Below are 19,899 nucleotides of genomic sequence, written 5' to 3' on the forward strand. Positions count from 1 at the left end.
AAATATTTAGGCATGTGATCATTTTCCTTAATAAGGCAATAGTGGTCTTTTTAAATCGATGGAAAATTTTGTTTTCATTTTAATAACATACCTATTGATTTATCAGTTTTGTTAGTAATAATTTCTTTATTATTTAGTGCGACATACTTTTATCGAAGCATGTCAACAAATCCCTGTACACGTGTACAGTACAGCTACGCTTTGTAGGTAAGACTATTTTTGATGAAATTTATGAGTTGTTTTACCCTCCAACTGGCAATAGTAATTATATCAAGTGCTTAAACACCAACAAATAATACCGAAATACCAAATATGTGGTCTGTTTACAATTATCTATTCTTAGACACGGGATTCCGATATTGCTACCTGTATAAAAAAATACCTGAGGACGCGTCATAACAGTGCACGGTTGGTGCGCGCACTAGCGTAACATAGCTTTGGGAAAATAGGCATAGCAACCCGCCATATCTCTTTTGTTAATTGATTTCGGTATCATTTTTAACTCACACTATAATAGTGTATATTCTGTCAATTTTTATTCTTTGCTATATTAGCATTGTATGTATATTCCACTTCATAGTGTTTTAATCCTAATTCCTAAGTAATTCGTGTGTGATATACAAGTATTTATTCACTATTAACTATGTCTTTTATTTATCTATTCTGAATACTATTTATATGTACTTGCATTTTATGCTTTTCATGTATTAATATTAATTGAACAAAAATTTAATATTTTTATATATATATCCCGGGGGTCTTTCTAGGTAGGGGACTCCCAATCACTTAGAAACATGTGATATGTATACTTTCTTTTTCTGTGATGATTATTACTGTGTGGTTGTTGTTTTTTTATTTATTAATATATGTGAGTATCTCCCTTTACTTGTTATATAATATGTTATTGTTATTTTTATACATGTTTGTCGCAATAATAGCTCTCAAGAGCTAATGTTCCTTGTTTACCTGTATGCGACGTTAAAAAAGTTTCTTGTATCTTGTTGCATCTTGTATGTCAATTTCGAAACTCTTGTAGTAATTTAAATTATGATTTAAATTATGACCATCTTACTATAATTGTCTAGCTTGTACCTGCTCTGCTGAACACGAAACAGTATCTCATTACTTTTTGGAACGTCCTATTTTTCAATTCCCCTAATAGTTATGGCTACCACAATCACATTGATATAACTATTCTTCTCCAGGGCTGTCCTGATTGTGATGGGCTTACAAATAGATGAATACTTGATGATGTACATTTTTCTTTTTCTTTTTGGAAAATCCCGTCGTTTTAATTTTTGTATGACTTAAAGCCACGATTGTATATGTTAAACAAAAATATACTGATTCTATATTAGTTGCCTATACCACGGACTTAGATAATCTAATTCCGTGCCTATACCACAGACTCAGATAATCTAATTCCGTGCCTATACCACAGACTTAGATAATCTAATTCCGTGCCTATACCACAGACTTAGATAATCTAATTCCGTGCCTATACCAAGAACACAACGTTACATTTTCAGCGGGGGTCGAGTGACCTAAGAATAAACCATTTATGTAATAACTGGGACAGCATATACCCTGAAAGGAAGTAACTAAATCAAATCACATATAAAGTGTGAATGTTCTTTAGAGGAAGGGACAAAGTTCAGTGTATATACATAAGTATAATACTTCGTACCGCACGTGTTATAGCATGTACTCAATCTATCCTCGATAGTTACACTTGTACACTAATTACAGCAGGCCATCGATTCGTGTCCACTATATGGCTAACAAGTGTGTGTATAGCAGGCGTTCTGCTCCACTTATCACACCGGGTTATTTCTGACAGTATTGTAAACATGGACGCCGCCACAGGATTGGTGTTTGTTGTGGTATTTCTGTCAGTTTACACATTATTGTCCAGAACACGACAATCAAAGACAACAACGAACAGGAAACTGCCGCCATGTCCACCCTTCTGTCTGCCGATCGTCGGTCATCTGCCATTACTGGCTCAGAGAGACTTGCTAGAAACATTGACATTACAAAGACAGAAGTTGGGCGACATCTACCGTCTGCAAATTGGAAGAACCACGGTGGTAGTTATTAGTAGCTACCGTCTGCTCTATACGGCTTTCGTGAAAAACGCTGACATCTTCTCAGACCGTCCACACACAGTCTTCTTGGAGTTATGTAAAGACAACGGTAGGAGAGTTTACATAATATTCTTTCCCAATTTCCCTTTGATAGGACATGGGTTGTTTTCTTTACAGTATCCACATACTACATTATGTAATTGCTATATCAACATTGACTTTAGCTTTGTTAGCTTCACACAATAAATGTGAAATTCGTTTAGGTATCCAGTTTTTCGTATAAGATACATCATAGCAAGCTGACAAATAATTTGGCAATATTGCATTCCCTTCTTATATAGCACTACTCGTTCCGTGTATAATGCCATCTTAACATGTTCAATGCTTGTCATCTAGATATGGATTTATCTCAGCTGTCACTGAGTTTGATCCGTAGCACTCTTCATTTGATGACAAACTGATTTCGACCCATACTATATCTGAAATTATAAAAACAGTACTTTTTGTACAACTTGAACACTTCGATGAGATAAGGTAAAATAATGTATTCATATTGTTTCCAATTTTCTAAAGTAAGTGTCACTAAGCGCTCGAAACAATGGTATGATAATAAGGTTAGTTAGTGCAGGGTCCTTTGTGGTGAAGACGGATATGACAAACGCAGCAATTCTTGGTGTTGTCTGACGGTTGAACGTACAGCTACATGTATCTACAGCTTTACTAAGTTATACGTACAGGTACGGTTATCTACAGCTATCTACAGCTTTACCAAGTTAGACGTAAAGCTACATGTATCTACGGCTATCTACAGCTTTACTAAGTTATACGTACAGCTACATGTATCTACAGCTATCTACAGCTTTACTAAGTTATACGTACAGTTTCATGTATCTACAGCTATCTACAGCTTTACCAAGTTAGACGTACAGCTACATGTATCTACGGCTATCTACAGCTTTACTAAGTTATATGTACAGTTACATGTATCTACAGCTATCTACAGCTTTACTAAGTTATACGTACAGCTACATGTATCTACAGCTATCTACAGCTTTACTAAGTTATACGTACAGCTACATGTATCTACAGCTATCTACAGCTTTACTAAGTTATACGTACAGCTACATGTATCTACAGCTATCTACAGCTTTACTAAGTTATACGTACAGCTACATGTATCTACAGCTATCTACAGCTTTACTAAGTTATACGTACAGCTACATGTATCTACAGCTATCTACAGCTTTACTAAGTTATACGTACAGCTACATGTATCTACAGCTATCTACAGCTTTACTAAGTTATACGTACAGCTACATGTATCTACAGCTATCTACAGCTTTACTAAGTTATACGTACAGCTACATGTATCTACAGCTATCTACAGCTTTACTAAGTTATACGTACAGCTACATGTATCTACAGCTATCTACAGCTTTACTAAGTTATACGTACAGCTACATGTATCTACAGCTATCTACAGCTTTACTAAGTTATACGTACAGCTACATGTATCTACAGCTATCTACAGCTTTACTAAGTTATACGTACAGCTACATGTATCTACAGCTATCTACAGCTTTACTAAGTTATACGTACAGCTACATGTATCTACAGCTATCTACAGCTTTACTAAGTTATACGTACAGCTACATGTATCTACAGCTATCTACAGCTTTACTAAGTTATACGTACAGCTACATGTATCTACAGCTATCTACAGCTTTACTAAGTTATACGTACAGCTACATGTATCTACAGCTATCTACAGCTTTACTAAGTTATACGTACAGCTACATGTATCTACAGCTATCTACAGCTTTACTAAGTTATACGTACAGCTACATGTATCTACAGCTATCTACAGCTTTACTAAGTTATACGTACAGCTACATGTATCTACAGCTATCTACAGCTTTACTAAGTTATACGTACAGCTACATGTATCTACAGCTATCTACAGCTTTACTAAGTTATACGTACAGCTACATGTATCTACAGCTATCTACAGCTTTACTAAGTTATACGTACAGCTACATGTATCTACAGCTATCTACAGCTTTACTAAGTTATACGTACAGCTACATGTATCTACAGCTATCTACAGCTTTACTAAGTTATACGTACAGCTACATGTATCTACAGCTATCTACAGCTTTACTAAGTTATACGTACAGCTACATGTATCTACAGCTATCTACAGCTTTACTAAGTTATACGTACAGCTACATGTATCTACAGCTATCTACAGCTTTACTAAGTTATACGTACAGCTACATGTATCTACAGCTATCTACAGCTTTACTAAGTTATACGTACAGCTACATGTATCTACAGCTATCTACAGCTTTACTAAGTTATACGTACAGCTACATGTATCTACAGCTATCTACAGCTTTACTAAGTTATACGTACAGCTACATGTATCTACAGCTATCTACAGCTTTACTAAGTTATACGTACAGCTACATGTATCTACAGCTATCTACAGCTTTACTAAGTTATACGTACAGCTACATGTATCTACAGCTATCTACAGCTTTACTAAGTTATACGTACAGCTACATGTATCTACAGCTATCTACAGCTTTACTAAGTTATACGTACAGCTACATGTATCTACAGCTATCTACAGCTTTACTAAGTTATACGTACAGCTACATGTATCTACAGCTATCTACAGCTTTACTAAGTTATACGTACAGCTACATGTATCTACAGCTATCTACAGCTTTACTAAGTTATACGTACAGCTACATGTATCTACAGCTATCTACAGCTTTACTAAGTTATACGTACAGCTACATGTATCTACAGCTATCTACAGCTTTACTAAGTTATACGTACAGCTACATGTATCTACAGCTATCTACAGCTTTACTAAGTTATACGTACAGCTACATGTATCTACAGCTATCTACAGCTTTACTAAGTTATACGTACAGCTACATGTATCTACAGCTATCTACAGCTTTACTAAGTTATACGTACAGCTACATGTATCTACAGCTATCTACAGCTTTACTAAGTTATACGTACAGCTACATGTATCTACAGCTATCTACAGCTTTACTAAGTTATACGTACAGCTACATGTATCTACAGCTATCTACAGCTTTACTAAGTTATACGTACAGCTACATGTATCTACAGCTATCTACAGCTTTACTAAGTTATACGTACAGCTACATGTATCTACAGCTATCTACAGCTTTACTAAGTTATACGTACAGCTACATGTATCTACAGCTATCTACAGCTTTACTAAGTTATACGTACAGTTATATGTATCTACAGCTATCTACAGCTTTACTAAGTTATACGTACAGATACATGTATCTACAGCTATCTACAGCTTTACTAAGTTAAACGTACAGTTGCACTTGCAGTCAAACGTACTTTGAAACGTGCTGGAAAGTTAAAAAAAAAAAAATATTAGTTACACATTTCGAGAAAACGAGGAGGAATACAAACTCATTAATATAAACAAGATATAATATGAAATCATGTCTTTTAGTCCGCTCTGGGAGGAAAAGCTGGAGAATAACAACGACACTACGGAGGGAATAGAGGTGTTGTAACGGCGCATTTTATTATTAATAAATTGGATATGAAATTAAAAAGCAAAATTGAATGGAAAAACGAAAACAAAAATAAATGAACAATATGGGAGATAAAGTTAGAAAGGATGAAACGCCAACAGCTGATCATATACAGTGTGTAGAGCAATATCAGACTGTACCGAGAGGAAGGCAAATATAGGCAGAAGGGAACATTCACTAGTTTTTTCGAAACAGGTTAGAGAAAATAACCAAAGGACAGTATTATTGTAATAAAGTAAATAAACAGGTTTAACACAGGGACTGAACGTTGACGAACGTGCCCAGTCTTATAAAAGATTAGCTGTATACCAATCTGATTAAAATCATCTGTTACATGGCTCCGCCTGAACATCTGAATGTGCCGCGGTCAGGGACACGTTCAAGTGACCTTTAGATGAACCAATCAGACTTTTGCCAGTGAATCGGAATATCATGGTTGATGGATAAATAGCGAGGGGTATCGAACAGATTATTTTTTCCAAAACAAACATGGCGGCGGGAAGTGACGTTTCTACGACGCCAAGGAAAACGTGCCCATTGGGTAATAATTGCGTAGGCAACACCGCAATACAGTCTTTCTTCTCTAATAAAGCTTCGAATATCTTTTTCTGTTCGGGTTTCAGACTTTCGCATCATTCTCATCAATGTCCGCCATATTTGTTACAACTCCGAGCGCCCTTTTGAAAGAGGGTCTCTGATTGGTCAAATTTTAATGAGTATTTATAAATATAAAGGTCACCTGAACGTGACCCTGACCACGGCACACTCATATGTTCAGGCGTAGTACGAAGTTAACGAAGCCATGTAACATACAAACGGGCCCAGACTTATATCAGTTAGCTGTATACAAACGGGCCCAGTCTGATAAAAGGTTAGCTGTATCCAAACGGGCCCAGACCTATAAAAGGGTAGCTGTATACAAACAGGCCCAGTCTTATATAGGCTAGCTGTATACAAACGGGCCAGGTCTGATAAAAGGTTAGCTATATACAAACGGGCCCAGACTTATAAAAGGTTAGCGGTATACAAACGGGATAGACTTATTAAAGGTTAGCTGTATACAAAAGGGCCCAGACTTATATAGGCTAGCTGTATACAAACGGGCTAGACTTCTAAAAGGTTAGCTGTATACCAACGGGCCCAGTCTGATAAAAGGTTAGCTATATACAAACGGGCCCAGACTTCTAAAAGGTTAGCTGTATACCAACGGGCCCAGTCTGATAAAAGGTTAGCTATATACAAACGGGCCCAGACTTATATGGGCTAGCTGTATACAAACGGGCCCGGACTTATATAGGCTAGCTGTATACAAACGGGCTAGACTTCTAAAAGGTTAGCTGTATACCAACGGGCCCAGTCTGATAAAAGGTTAGCTGTATAAAAACGGGCCCAGTCTTATAAAGGTTAGCTGTATACACACGGGCTAGACTTATAAAAGGTTAGATGTATACAAACGGGCTAGACTTCTAAAAGGTTAGCTGTATACAACCGGGCCCAGTCTTATATAGGGTAGCTGTATACACACGGGCTAGACTTATAAAAGGGTAGCTGTATACAAACGGGCTAGACTTATAAAAGGGTAGCTGTATACAAACAGGCCCAGTCTTATATAGGCTAGCTGTATACAAACGGGCCAGGTCTGATAAAAGGTTAGCTGTAAACAAACGGGCCCAGACCTATAAAAGGTTAGCTGTATATAAACGGGCCCAGACTTATATCAGTTCGCTGTATACAAACGGGCCCGGACTTATATAGGCTAGCTGTATACAAACGGGCCAGGTCTGATAAAAGGTTAGCTGTAAACAAACGGGACCAGACCAATAAAAGGTTAGCTGAATACAAACGGGCTAGACTTATGAAAGGATAGCTGTTTACAAACGGGATAGACTTATGAAAGGATAGCTGTTTACAAACGGGATAGACTTATGAAAGGATAGCTGTTTACAAACGGGATAGACTTATAAAAGGTTAGCTGTATACAAACGGGCCCAGTCTTATATAGGTCAGCTGTATACATACGGGCTAGACTTATAAAAGGTTAGCTGTATACAAACGGGCCCAGACTTATATAGTCTAGCTGTATACAAACGGGCCCAGTCTGATAAAAGGTTAGCTGTATACAAACGGGCCCAGACTTATAAAAGGTTAGCTGTATACAAACGGGATAGACTTATGAAAGGTTAGCTGTTTACAAACGGGATAGACTTATAAAAGGTTAGCTGTATACAAACGGGCCCAGTCTGATAAAAGGTTAGCTGTAAACAAACGGGCCCAGACCTATAAAAGGTTAGCTGTATACAAACGGGATAGACTTATTAAAGGTTAGCTGTATACAAACGGGATAGACTTATAAAAGGTTAGCTGTATACAAACAGTCCAGTCTGATAAAACAAACGGGATAGACTTATAAAAGGTAAGCTGTATACAAACGGGCCCAGTCTGATAAAAGGTTAGCTGTATACAAACGGGCCCAGATTTATAAAAGGTTAGCTGTATACAAACGGGATAGACTTATAAAAGGTTAGCTGTATACAAACGGGATAGACTTATAAAAGGTTAGCTGTTTACAAACGGGATAGACTTATAAATGGTTAGCTGTATACAAACGGGCCCAGTCTGATAAAAGGTTAGCTGTATACAAACGAGATAGACTTATAAAAGGTTAGCTGTATAGAAACGGGCCCAGACTTATAAAAGGTTAGCTGTATACAAACGGGCCCAGCCTGATAAAAAGTTAGCTGTATAGAAACGGGCCCAGTCTGATAAAAGGTTAGCTGTATACAAACGAGATAGACTTATAAAAGGTAAGCTGTATAGAAACGGGCCCAGACCTATAAAAGGTTAGCTGTATACAAACGAGCCCAGACTTATAAAAGGTTAGCTGTATACAAACGGGATAGACTTCTAAAAGGTTAGCTGTATACAAATGGGCACAGACTTATAAAAGGTTAGCTGTTTACAAACGGGATCGACTTATAAAAGGTTAGCTGTTTACAAACGGGATATACTTATAAAAGGTTAGCTGTATTCAAACGGGCCCAGTCTTATATAAGTTAGCTGTATACAAACGGGGTAGACTTATAAAAGGTTAGCTGTATATAAACGGGATAGACCTATAAAAGGTTAGCTGTATAAAAACGGGCCAGATTTATAAAAGGTTAGCTGTATATAAACGGGATAGACCTATAAAAGGTTAGCTGTATACAAACGGGCCCAGACTTATAAAAGGTTAGCTGTATACAAACCGGCCCAGTCTGATAAAAGGTTAGCTGTAAACAAACGGGCCCAGACTTATAAAAGGTTAGCTGTATACAAACGGGATAGCCTTATAAAAGGTTAGCTGTATACAAACGGGATAAACTTATAAAAGGTTAGCTGTATACAAATGGGCCCAGTCTGATAAAAGGTTAGCTGTATACAAATGGGCACAGACTTATAAAAGGTTAGCTGTATACAAACGGGCCCTGTCTGATAAAAGGTTAGCTGTGTACAAACGGGCCCAGTTTTATAAAAGGTTAGCTGTATACAAACGGGCCCAGTCTGATAAAAGGTTAGCTGTAAACAAACGGGCCCAGACTTATAAAAGGTTAGCTGTATACAAACCGGATAGCCTTATAAAAGGTTAGCTGTATACAAACGGGATAAACTTATAAAAGGTTAGCTGTATAGAAACGGGCCCAGTCTGATAAAAGGTTAGCTGTATATAAACGGTCCAGTCTGATAAAACAAACGGGATAGACTTATAAAAGGTTAGCTGTATATAAACGGGCCCAGTCTGATAAAACAAACGGGCTCAGTCTTATAAAATGTTAGCTGTATACAAACGTGCCCAGTCTTATAAAAGATTAGCTGTATACCAATCTGATTAAAATCATCTGTTACATGGCTCCGCCTGAACATCTGAATGTGCCGCGGTCAGGGACACGTTCAAGTGACCTTTAGATGAACCAATCAGACTTTTGCCAGTGAATCGGAATATCATGGTTGATGGATAAATAGCGAGGGGTATCGAACAGATTATTTTTTCCAAAACAAACATGGCGGCGGGAACTGACGTTTCTGTGACGCAAAGGAAAACGTGCCCTTTGGGTAATAATTGCGTAGGCAACACCGCAATACAGTCTTTCTTCTCTATTAAAGCTTCGAATGTCTTTTTTTCTGTTCGGGTTTCAGACTTTTGCATCATTCGCATCAATGTCCGCCATATTTGTTACAACTCCGAGCGCCCTTTTAAAATAGAGGGTCTAAAATAGAGGGTCTCTGATTGGTCAAAATTTAATGAGTATTTATAAATATAAAGGTCACCTAAACGTGACCCTGACCGCGGCACACTCAGATGTTCAGGCGTAGTACGAAGTTAACGAAGCCATGTAACATATGATTTTAATCAGATTGGCTGTATACAAACGGGCCCAGTCTTATAAAAGGTTAGCTGTATACAAACGGGCAAGACTTATAAAAGGTTAGCTGTATACAAACGGGTCCAGTCTTATATAGGTTAGCTGTATACAAACGGGCCCAGTCTGATAAAACAAACGGATAAGCTGTATACAAACAATAAAGGCAAAACCAGGAGAACTGACAGGAATTATTAAACTACAGAGTGGTTATATAAGAGTAGGACACAGACCGTTACCATCAGACCATTCCATACCAGTGACGCTAGTGTGAATAACACTGTTTTTCCAAAGGAGTAAAAGTTAAGGGATGAGATCGCTACTTTGAAGTTAAATATGCTTAAATGTGAGGGTTACGTGTTACTCCCTTTATTATAGGTGGTTTGCATGTTTGTCTCCTGCAGATCATGTAGAAGTAATACTTAACAGTTTTCCCAAACATGACTGACAGTGACTCGCCTATGCTTACTCTCAGCTGTTAGATATATATAATGTTTGGATGCCGGTTGTTTGACCCTATACCAAGTTTTACAACAGAACTATGATCAAGCCTTGGCAAGAAAGTCAACAGAAATCCTTAGGACAAGCAGAATATGAAAACAAATATAAAGGTAGGGTCAACGCTTATGGAGATTTAACATTAGCGTCGGCCCCCACTTGGAATTTTAAAACAAGATTAATCCAAAAAGGTATGGATATAGGAAGCTTAAATCAGGAACAGTTAGTTTCAGAATTCATTTGATGATAAATGGGACCTCCTTGACTTACACCTGTGTGGTTGTTAAAGGTGCAGTAATACAATTCCTCAAAGAGCATTTAAATGACACAATTACTATAAAATTATATCATCATCGTGTGCAACGTATTTCAACTGTTATTTTGATACCGAATATTACACTATTTCAATGAAGAATTGTTCTTTTTATTTAAGAATTAAGCAGAAAAGTGTGTGAAATTTCATTTCTAATGAGAATTTTTCCATTTTGACACGTTAATTCATATAGTTCTAAAACTAGTCTATTTTTCTTACTTGTCAGGAATTTCAAAAAAATTGAAAACCGGTAAATTTGTCGTATACAACTTTTGGTTGAAAAAAAGAAAAACATAGCTTTCTTTCCACATTTCCTTTAACCTGTGTTTCTTCATGACTAAAGGTCATTGGGTGTTGATATTTGGTAAGAAGGTTGTTCATATAAATGAGTTTAAGTGTTGTTAATTTTGATGACCTTGACCTTTGTTCAAGGTCACAAAAACCAAATGTGCCGAACATTTTTTTGTATGGGGAGTCAGACAAGGGTATCTTTTCTTGCTTTATTTGTTTAGAGTTAACGATATAAAATAGTGTAATATCCTTTCATATTTTGTTTAATGAATGGTCAAAAGGCTACAAAAATAATAACTAGAACTGTAAGCCAAAGATTAACTAATACCCCCGCTCCTATATAAATCAGAACTGTAATCGAAAGGCTAACTAAGGCAAAGCATTGCAAATTATTCCATAGTCTCCCACCAGTAATTATGTATGTATATATGTCACTGACATACTTCTTGTACTCCCTCCCTATGCCAAAACATACTTTCATACCATATCTTGTTAGCCTAGATGACCCACTTTTGCTGAAATCGTTCTAGTAGTTAAAGAAGAGTTATCAAGACAAAGATTTTTAACAAAGGGCCATAACTCCCTAAAAGGGTCGAAATGAACAAATACTACCCTGATGCAAAACAGCAGGGGGTAATTACCATATCTGTAAGCTTTCATGAAATTGGCCCAGAAGTTTAAGAGGCAGACAAACATTTTCAAGAAAAGGCCATTTTAAAGGGTCGGAATGAAAACATACTTCTTGGATGCACAATGTCAGGGGGCAGTTACCATATCTGTAAACTTCCGTTGAAATTAGCCCCATAGTTTTGGAGGAGTTGTCCGGACAAGTGTTTTTCAACAAAGGGCAATTACTCCGTAAAAAAATGGTCAGATTGAAAAAAGAATTCCTGGATGCACACCATCAGACGGTTGTTACCATATCTGGAAACTTTCGTTGAAATTGACCCCTTAGTTTTGGAGGACATAGCCGGACAAGGATTTTTCAACACAAGGCCATAACGTTGAGGGAAGAAAGGTCAGAATTAAAAAATATTACCTGGATGCACAACTTCAGGTGTCAATTATCATATCTGGAAACTTTCGTTGAAAATGGTCCACTACTTTAGAATGAGTTGACAGATAGACGGAAAGACAAGCTGATTCCAGTATACCCCACCCCCTCCACCCCCACCCCACCCCTAACTTCGTTGCGGGGGTATAATAAAGTGTATAATAGTTTTGTTATTAAGATTATTTAATTTATTTTTAGATAATTGCATAGCTTTATCTATAACACAATCTCAAACCTAAAGTAGTTCTCCATTGGAAAGATTACTTTGACAGAATACATATTCATGAGTTATTACTGCTGCACATAACTTGAAAACATGCCTAACATAATAAAGTGTTTTAGTATGATACAAAAACAGAAAATGTATCGGTATTTATTATAAAAAACATTGATAGTCAAATCTTCAAGGTTATGTGAAATTGGGCATTGATAATGTTTGGCATGCTAAAAAAAGTACTTTACCGGTTTTGATATTACACAAAAATGAATCTGTAGACAGAATACATATATAGGAAGTTTTTTAAGAAGTTTAAAATATAGACTATCATTGTAACTATATAAAGGCAAGTTGACAATGTTAGTTTTATTTTAAATTTTGTGAAAATTTTGCATGTTTTTCCAATTAAAAGTATCACTACGCTTACTTCATGTCTACCAATATGACATATTTAGTATCAAAATAACAGTAGTTTTATAAACTATACACTATCATAATTCATTTCCAAATTAACATTTGCCTGTGATATTTATCGGTCATTTTGTTAGGATACCCCCGTCACTCAACCTGGTGTTATGCAAGGAGGTCCACTACGGTTATCAGTAACAATTATGAATAATCATTTATGCAGTTATTGATCATTTTTATGTATCTACATATGGCAAAAGAATAAAGGAAATCAAAGTGGGGGCCAAATGTTGACCCCACCTTTGTAGAAAAGATAATTAAATCAGTATGTAGATTGTAAGGATATGGATAGTCAACCATCAGATGCAGGATTGGGTTTCAGAACCTCGGCTGTAACCCCAAGTTCTATAACCTCGGGTAAAATAACCTTATTGTTCCACATACCTAAATATGATAGATTCGACAAGTATCATCGGATGGAATAAACCCTTGGAGGACAAACGATCTGAAGTTCACGGTATAGTTATAACAGGCTTACAATGTTACAGATCCAGTTATAAACAAAATGTATCATATACACTAGTGAATGTTACCCAAAGGTTTCAAATATGAACTAGCTATCGTAATTCTACAGTGTCTGATATATAGTATTGCCATCCATGTTTATACTGTGTTACTATGTTTCTATGTTATACCTATACCAATATATATTTATTTAAATATCGTTTATTTTTCAGGTATAATACTTCTTAATGGCCCAAGATGGAAGAATCAAAGACAAATAGTACTTAAAAATTTCAGACACTTATGCGCAAGGACAACAATCTTGGAAACGATTATCCATAAACAAATCCATCGTTTCCATGACAACATTTCTTCTCTAGATGGCTGTGCTGTGGACCCAAAACAACTCCTAATTGATGTTATTTCAAGTGTAGTAGGCGAGGTCATGATTGGCAAAATATTTGATACCGATACAGTTAAATTCAAAAGCTATGTAGAGCAACACAATGAGGTAGTTCATTTAACCGCGAAGGCAGTCATCCTGGACTTCTTACCTTTTCTCCGATACCTCCCAGTAGATTTGTTCAACCATGCCAGAGTGGAGGATCTACACCAGAAAACTACGTCTTTCGTGAAGGGAAAGATTGGTGAGAAGCTGCAACAGAGTTTGGGCGAAGGGGAACCACGTGATCTGATGGAAGCGTACCTCAAAACCAGTGAATCTGAACTAGACGGTAGGTATTGACTGAAACTATTTACATTTACTCTATATTATACTGGTGTGGCAGTTTTATATTTGGGAGACGAAATTACCCCAGTTTCAAATCAAATAAATTGTAGCATACGACAGTACAGTATGTACAAAGAATATATGTAGTATGTGGTATATCGAGAGTAACGTATTACGATGTACGAGGTTGACGTATAGCACTCTCATGGAAATACAGTCCATATTTCAAACAAGGCATATCATTTCAAGCAATCCATAGATTCAACCTCCAAACAATTTTGGCATCAAAAATGAACCTCGAACCTTCTATTATATCAGTTTACGCTAGACGCTAGTGGCATCGATCCTAGTATCATCTATTATATCAGTTTACGCTAGACGCTAGTGGCATCGATCCTAGTATCAAATTGACGTCCTGCTACACTCCTGTTGCACTCTCACCCATATGACTTCTCATATACATACTTTCTAAATGTCTTCAGTGATCATTCTAGCTTGTGGTGTTGTCTTCGCGTTTACTATTAGTCTCAAAACTGTACAATCACGGATGAGAATTTGTTACAAAAAGAATGCATTCCAATTATATTCAGGAAGATGGTACTTATACAACTATCTTTAGATGCGTTTGGTTGTTACAGAAGATCAGGTGACCCAGACGGTGTCCGACATGTTCGCCGCGGGTTTGGAGACCACTGTAAGTACGCTACGCTGGGCCCTGGTTTATCTCACCCAGTACCCGGATGTCCAGTCACGTCTACAGCAGGAGGTAGACCAGGCTCTCCCAGCGGGCACTCTTCCTTCTATGGCTGATAAACAGGCAATGCCATATGTTGAGGCGTTCGTTATGGAACTTCTCAGACATTCTGATGTTGCGCCTGTCGGACTTCTTCATACAGTTAATTGTGACACATATCTTGATGGGTATTTTATACCCAAAGGAACCACCATTATACCAAACATTGACTCTGTACTCAAGGACCCAGACAATTTCGAAAGTCCGTATGAGTTCAAACCAGAACGTTTTATTGATGCAGAAGGGAAAGTTTTCAAACCGGAGACATTTATTCCGTTCTTCTTTGGTAAGTGCTTTGTTCTACTTCAATAAGTGCTTTTTTCTACTTTGGTAAGTGCTTTGTATTACTTTGGTAAGTGCTTTGTTTTACTTTGGTAAGTGCTATGTTCTACTTTGGTAAGTGCTATGTTCTACTTTGGTAAGTGCTATGTTCTACTTTGGTAAGTGCTATGTTCTACTTTGGTAAGTGCTTTGTTTTACTTTGGTAAGTGCTAGGTTCTACTTTGGTAAGTGCTTTGTCCTACTTTGGTAAGTGCTTTGTACTAGTTTGGTAAGTGCTTTGTTGTACTTGGGTAAGTACTTTGTTCTACTTAGGTAAGTGCTTTGTTCTACTTCAATAAGTACTTTGTTCTACTTAGGTAAGTGCCTTGTACTACTTTGGTAAGTGCTATGTTCTACTTTGGTAAGTGCTTTGTATTACTTTGGTAAGTGCTTTGTATTACTTTGGTAAGTGCTTTGTTTTACTTTGGTAAGTGCTATGTTCTACTTTGGTAAGTGCTTTGTTCTCCTTTGGTAAGTGCTTTGTTCTTCTTTGGTAAGTACTTTGTTCTACTTAGGTAAGTTCTTTGTTCTACTTTGGTAAGTACTTTGTTCTACTTAGGTAAGTGCCTTGTACTACTTTGGTAAGTGCTATGTTCTACTTTGGTAAGTGCTTTGTCCTACTTTGGTAAGTGCTTTGTCCTACTTTGGTAAGTGCTTTGTACTACTTCAATAAGTGCTTTGTACTACTTTGGTAAGTGCTTTGTTCTACTTTGGTAAGTGATTTGTTCTACTTTGGTAAGAGTTTATTGTTGCCAACTGTCTTTACTTGTTTAACAAATCTTGATGTCGTTTTGATGCGGTCCAATCTTTTTACCTAAGATAAATCACATATTTTTTGTCTCTAGACAAGTTTTACTTGATCATTTACAATGTAATGTCATAATAACTCATTATTTTTCCAAATGAACTTTTATAGGAAAACGGTTATGTGTGGGTGAGCAAATAGCCCGGGCGAACCTGATGCTGTTCCTGACGTCACTGGTCCAGGCTTACACAGTGAGTCGTCATGCTGATGACACAGAACCAGTCCGTGGAGCCTTAAATATTACCTACTGTCCCAGCGACTTCAAAGTCTGCTTTCACAAACGAGACGTAACTCACCAAGGAAGGATGTAGACACGTTCGTAACCTATCAGCCACCTCTGTTTATTTAGTTGTCAAATTTGACTCACTAAAGTTTATAATCCGTATCAGGATATTGTGATTAAATGCGTCCTTGCTGTCGACTAATATCCCATTTAGCCAGGGTTTTCTACTAGGGTGATTTCAAACCTGGTACCTTCGGGATAACAGTATCTGTCTAAGATTTTACAAACGACATCAAGAAATATACCACATGTTGGTAAACATGCGTATCCTCAGGAGGGCCTGGTGTCACTTCCGCGTCCATTTCTGCTATTGTCTCCTCAGTACCTTATGTCTGTTAGTGTTTAGAATAAGATTTTATTATTGTGTGTATTGAGACCATGGTATACATGTTTTAGAACCGCCCATATCCCCATGGAAAACTGATTTTGCAAAGATAATTACTATCAGGGTTGTCCGTTTTTTCAATGTCAAACCTAATTTGGTTTCTTTTTCGCTAATTTATATACCTATTTCTAAAATCAGTCAGATTTGACAGTGGAGTTAAGGTTTTTAATTACTCATCTGAACTTCTGAGTATAAGACACATTTCATCTTGAATTGTACCAAGACATTTCATTTACACAATAAACGTCCCACCTATTCCATTCAAGCTACATGCTAAATATCAAGATACGTGTAAGCTTGCCTAGATTAAAGTCATTTGAATTTTCATAATGTATGACCTCTGTGACCCTAAAAGTGGCCAAGGTCATTCATTTAAACAAATTTTATGGAGTTGAGGATCAAAGGCACATATAATAACATGAAATATTCAGATAATTAAGGAGAAATGCTTGAAATATATTTTAATCCAGTAACCTTAAAAGTGAGTAAATGTTAAACACCAGAACTAATTCGGTTACCGGCCGCCTTAATGAGGGATTAGTCGCCATGGCACTGTATACTTCATAAGAATATTCAGCTCATCAACAGGAATAATATTCCGGAGGAAATTCGTTTTAATCCTTCGTTGGCCAAATTTAAAGATTATCTCGACCAAAACTTAAGGGGACGCCCCTTGAATATTATTATGAAGGATCGAGACAGTATCAATTATATCATACTAGACTACGTCTCGGATGCAGTTCTTTAAAACGCCATCTCTTTGAAAGAAATCTTGTTGACAATCCCTTATGTTCATGTGGCCATTTTGTAGAAGACAGCTCCCACTATTTGTTGACTTGTACTGATCACAATGAATCACGCCACGGATACTTGACTACTTTGCCTTACCAATTAAGTGTTGATTTATTACTGTTTGGTGATGTATCAAGAACGTATGATCAAAATGTAAAAACATTTCAGCTTCTCAAAATGTTATCATATCAACAAGAATATTTACAAGCAATTATAACTAAACTACATTAAGTTATCATAATAAACTGCATCAGTTACTTTCTTTATCCCTAATATAATGTTCTATCTTTCTTTCTTAACAGTTGAAATGTCTATGTAATTGTACATGTTTATTTACACGAATAAACTAACAGCTGTTCAAATCGCTTTTTGTCCGGGGTCCTTGTCGATCTGCCATTGAAGAATGCTTGTCGCTATTAGGAGTCACGGTAGTCTAGCGGGTTCATGTTCAAGTCACGGCACGACACCGTGTTGTATCTTTGAGCAGGATACTTTACTCCGCTTGTTCCAGTCTACTCAGCTGTAAATGAGTACGTGGTTGGGCGGTGCTAGAATTGTTGAATGCTAGCTGTTAGCGCCGAAATGGCAGCACCGGCTGTATGCTCCCCAGGGAGCTGAGAACGATATTGGCTGGTTGCAAAGGCCCTATAACCACGGATAATAATTTGTGAACCGCTTTGAGACGACCTACTAACTAGGTTGTGATAAGCGGGATATAAGAACCTCGAATTAGTATTATTATTATTATTATTATTACAAGCTAACCGGTAATAAGATTTATATATATATTTTAAATGCCGCCGTGACTATTATCCATAATTATGTTTATTGAAGATTTAAAAGAAACTGTGGTTAGGTATACATGTAGCAAACACTAGTGAAAGCAAGTTTTTTTTATAAAAGCAATGGATAAAGTCTTGAGTGTAATCAGCCCAACAGAACTCAAAATATAAGTAGTGCATTTTATAAACTGATTCTCTATTCATATAGTAACAGTGATAGAGACCTAACACCCGGGCCTGGAAAGTTGTCCCAAGCAGGCACTTTCTTTGAAGAAGCACTGTATAAAGTCAAGAGTGTAATCAGCCCAAGAGAAATCAAGATATTGTGCATTAGTGCATTAAACAGATTTTCTATTTAGAGTGACCCATTGACCTTTGACCACTGGACCTGAAAAGTTATCCCAAGCAGGCACGTTCTTCCAGGAAGGACAAGATAAAATCTGAGTGTAATCAGTCCAACAGAATTTGAAATACAGTGCACAAACTGATGTTCTATTTATAGTAAGTGACCTTGACCTCTGATATCAAAGGCTGAAAAGCTATCCAAAAGGTTAAGCAAACATTTTATTACACTGCATAAAGTCCATGTATGCACACACACAAGGTTCTACACTTAAAGTTGATAAGTTGACTTTAATATTCATATGTTTTTTCTGTATGTTATTACTATCTCCATAACATATTGGATGAAGTTGCTAAGTGTTTAAATTGAATCAGTTGATGATTTTCTATGTATAAAGTTTGACCAAAATCCGTGAAAGAATGAAGCTGCTAAGTGTTTACATTGAATAGAGACGGGACAGGATGATTTTCTATATATAGCAAATGTGACCTTGGCCTTGACCTTGGATCCCTGAAATACAAAGATGTCCGAAGTATACCCAAACTTGACCTTTGTATAAAGTTTGACCAAAATCTGTTAATGAATGAAGTTGCTAAGTGTTTACATTGAATAGAGACGGGACACGACGCAACGGGACAGGACGGGATGCCGGGCGCCGCACCAGGGCCAAAGCTCACTTGTCCTTGGCAGGTGAGCTAAAAACAGATAGAAGGACAGACGGAAAATCTGATTACTAAAGATGTGCAGGGGTCCTAACAACAAATTGTGTAATTGAATCGGAGAACCCCCCTTGTGGACCCCACTACTCCCCATAGGGAGCCAGAGTATTATGAGAGAGACTCTCTGTTAAACGGCATTCAGTCTTCTTAACCAAGTAATGCTCTAGACCATTGGTTTGAAAACATCATCAAGCCATACAGAAGGACTTCAAATGATGTACTGTATCAGGTGATTTATGTCCTCGAACAGCCAGGGTCATATGAGGACGGGTGTCACCTATAGAAGAAAGCTGCAATTCGAAGGAAGTGCATGTGTTGACGGAACAAATACAGTTACTTATAAGAATTTCCTATGTGCAAAGGGCTATAACTCCAGAAAAACTAGAACATGGACACTGGATTCTAACTCAAACTGTAATCCATTATACATGTATACTAAGTTGCAAATAATATGGAAAACAGTTAATTATGAGAATTTCCTATGTGCAAAAGTGCCATAACTCCAGTCAAAAATGGAATTTTAATACATGGTTCAAACTCTGTAATCTATTATGATAAAGCCACAAAAAGGTTCA

At 37.0% G+C, this 19,899-nt stretch overlaps 1 protein-coding gene across 1 annotated transcript; it reads left to right on the top strand.

The window, feature by feature from the left end:
• The first annotated feature begins 1,671 nt into the window (after positions 1-1,671).
• On the top strand, positions 1,672-18,016 carry LOC110454150 (cytochrome P450 2E1-like). Its single transcript, XM_021503526.1, has 4 exons — positions 1,672-2,196; positions 13,605-14,105; positions 14,740-15,180; positions 16,132-18,016. Exons 1-4 carry the CDS (start codon positions 1,851-1,853, stop codon positions 16,329-16,331), a joined length of 1,488 nt encoding a protein of 495 aa, XP_021359201.1. The 5' UTR covers positions 1,672-1,850; the 3' UTR covers positions 16,332-18,016.
• The last annotated feature ends 1,883 nt before the right edge of the window (positions 18,017-19,899 follow it).

Source organism: Mizuhopecten yessoensis, unplaced genomic scaffold (genome assembly GCF_002113885.1).
Source record: "Mizuhopecten yessoensis strain PY_sf001 unplaced genomic scaffold, ASM211388v2 scaffold7695, whole genome shotgun sequence".
In the NCBI taxonomy this organism is placed as follows: Eukaryota; Metazoa; Mollusca; class Bivalvia; order Pectinida; family Pectinidae; genus Mizuhopecten; species Mizuhopecten yessoensis.

Coding starts and splice junctions, on each gene's coding strand:
- LOC110454150 (XM_021503526.1), top strand. CDS start 1,851: ATGGACGCCGCCACAGGATTGGTGTTTGTTGTGGTATTTCTGTCAGTT. Junction 2,197..13,604: donor GGAGTTATGTAAAGACAACG/GTAGGAGAGTTT, acceptor TTTATTTTTCAG/GTATAATACTTCTTAATGGC. Junction 15,181..16,131: donor ATTTATTCCGTTCTTCTTTG/GTAAGTGCTTTG, acceptor GAACTTTTATAG/GAAAACGGTTATGTGTGGGT.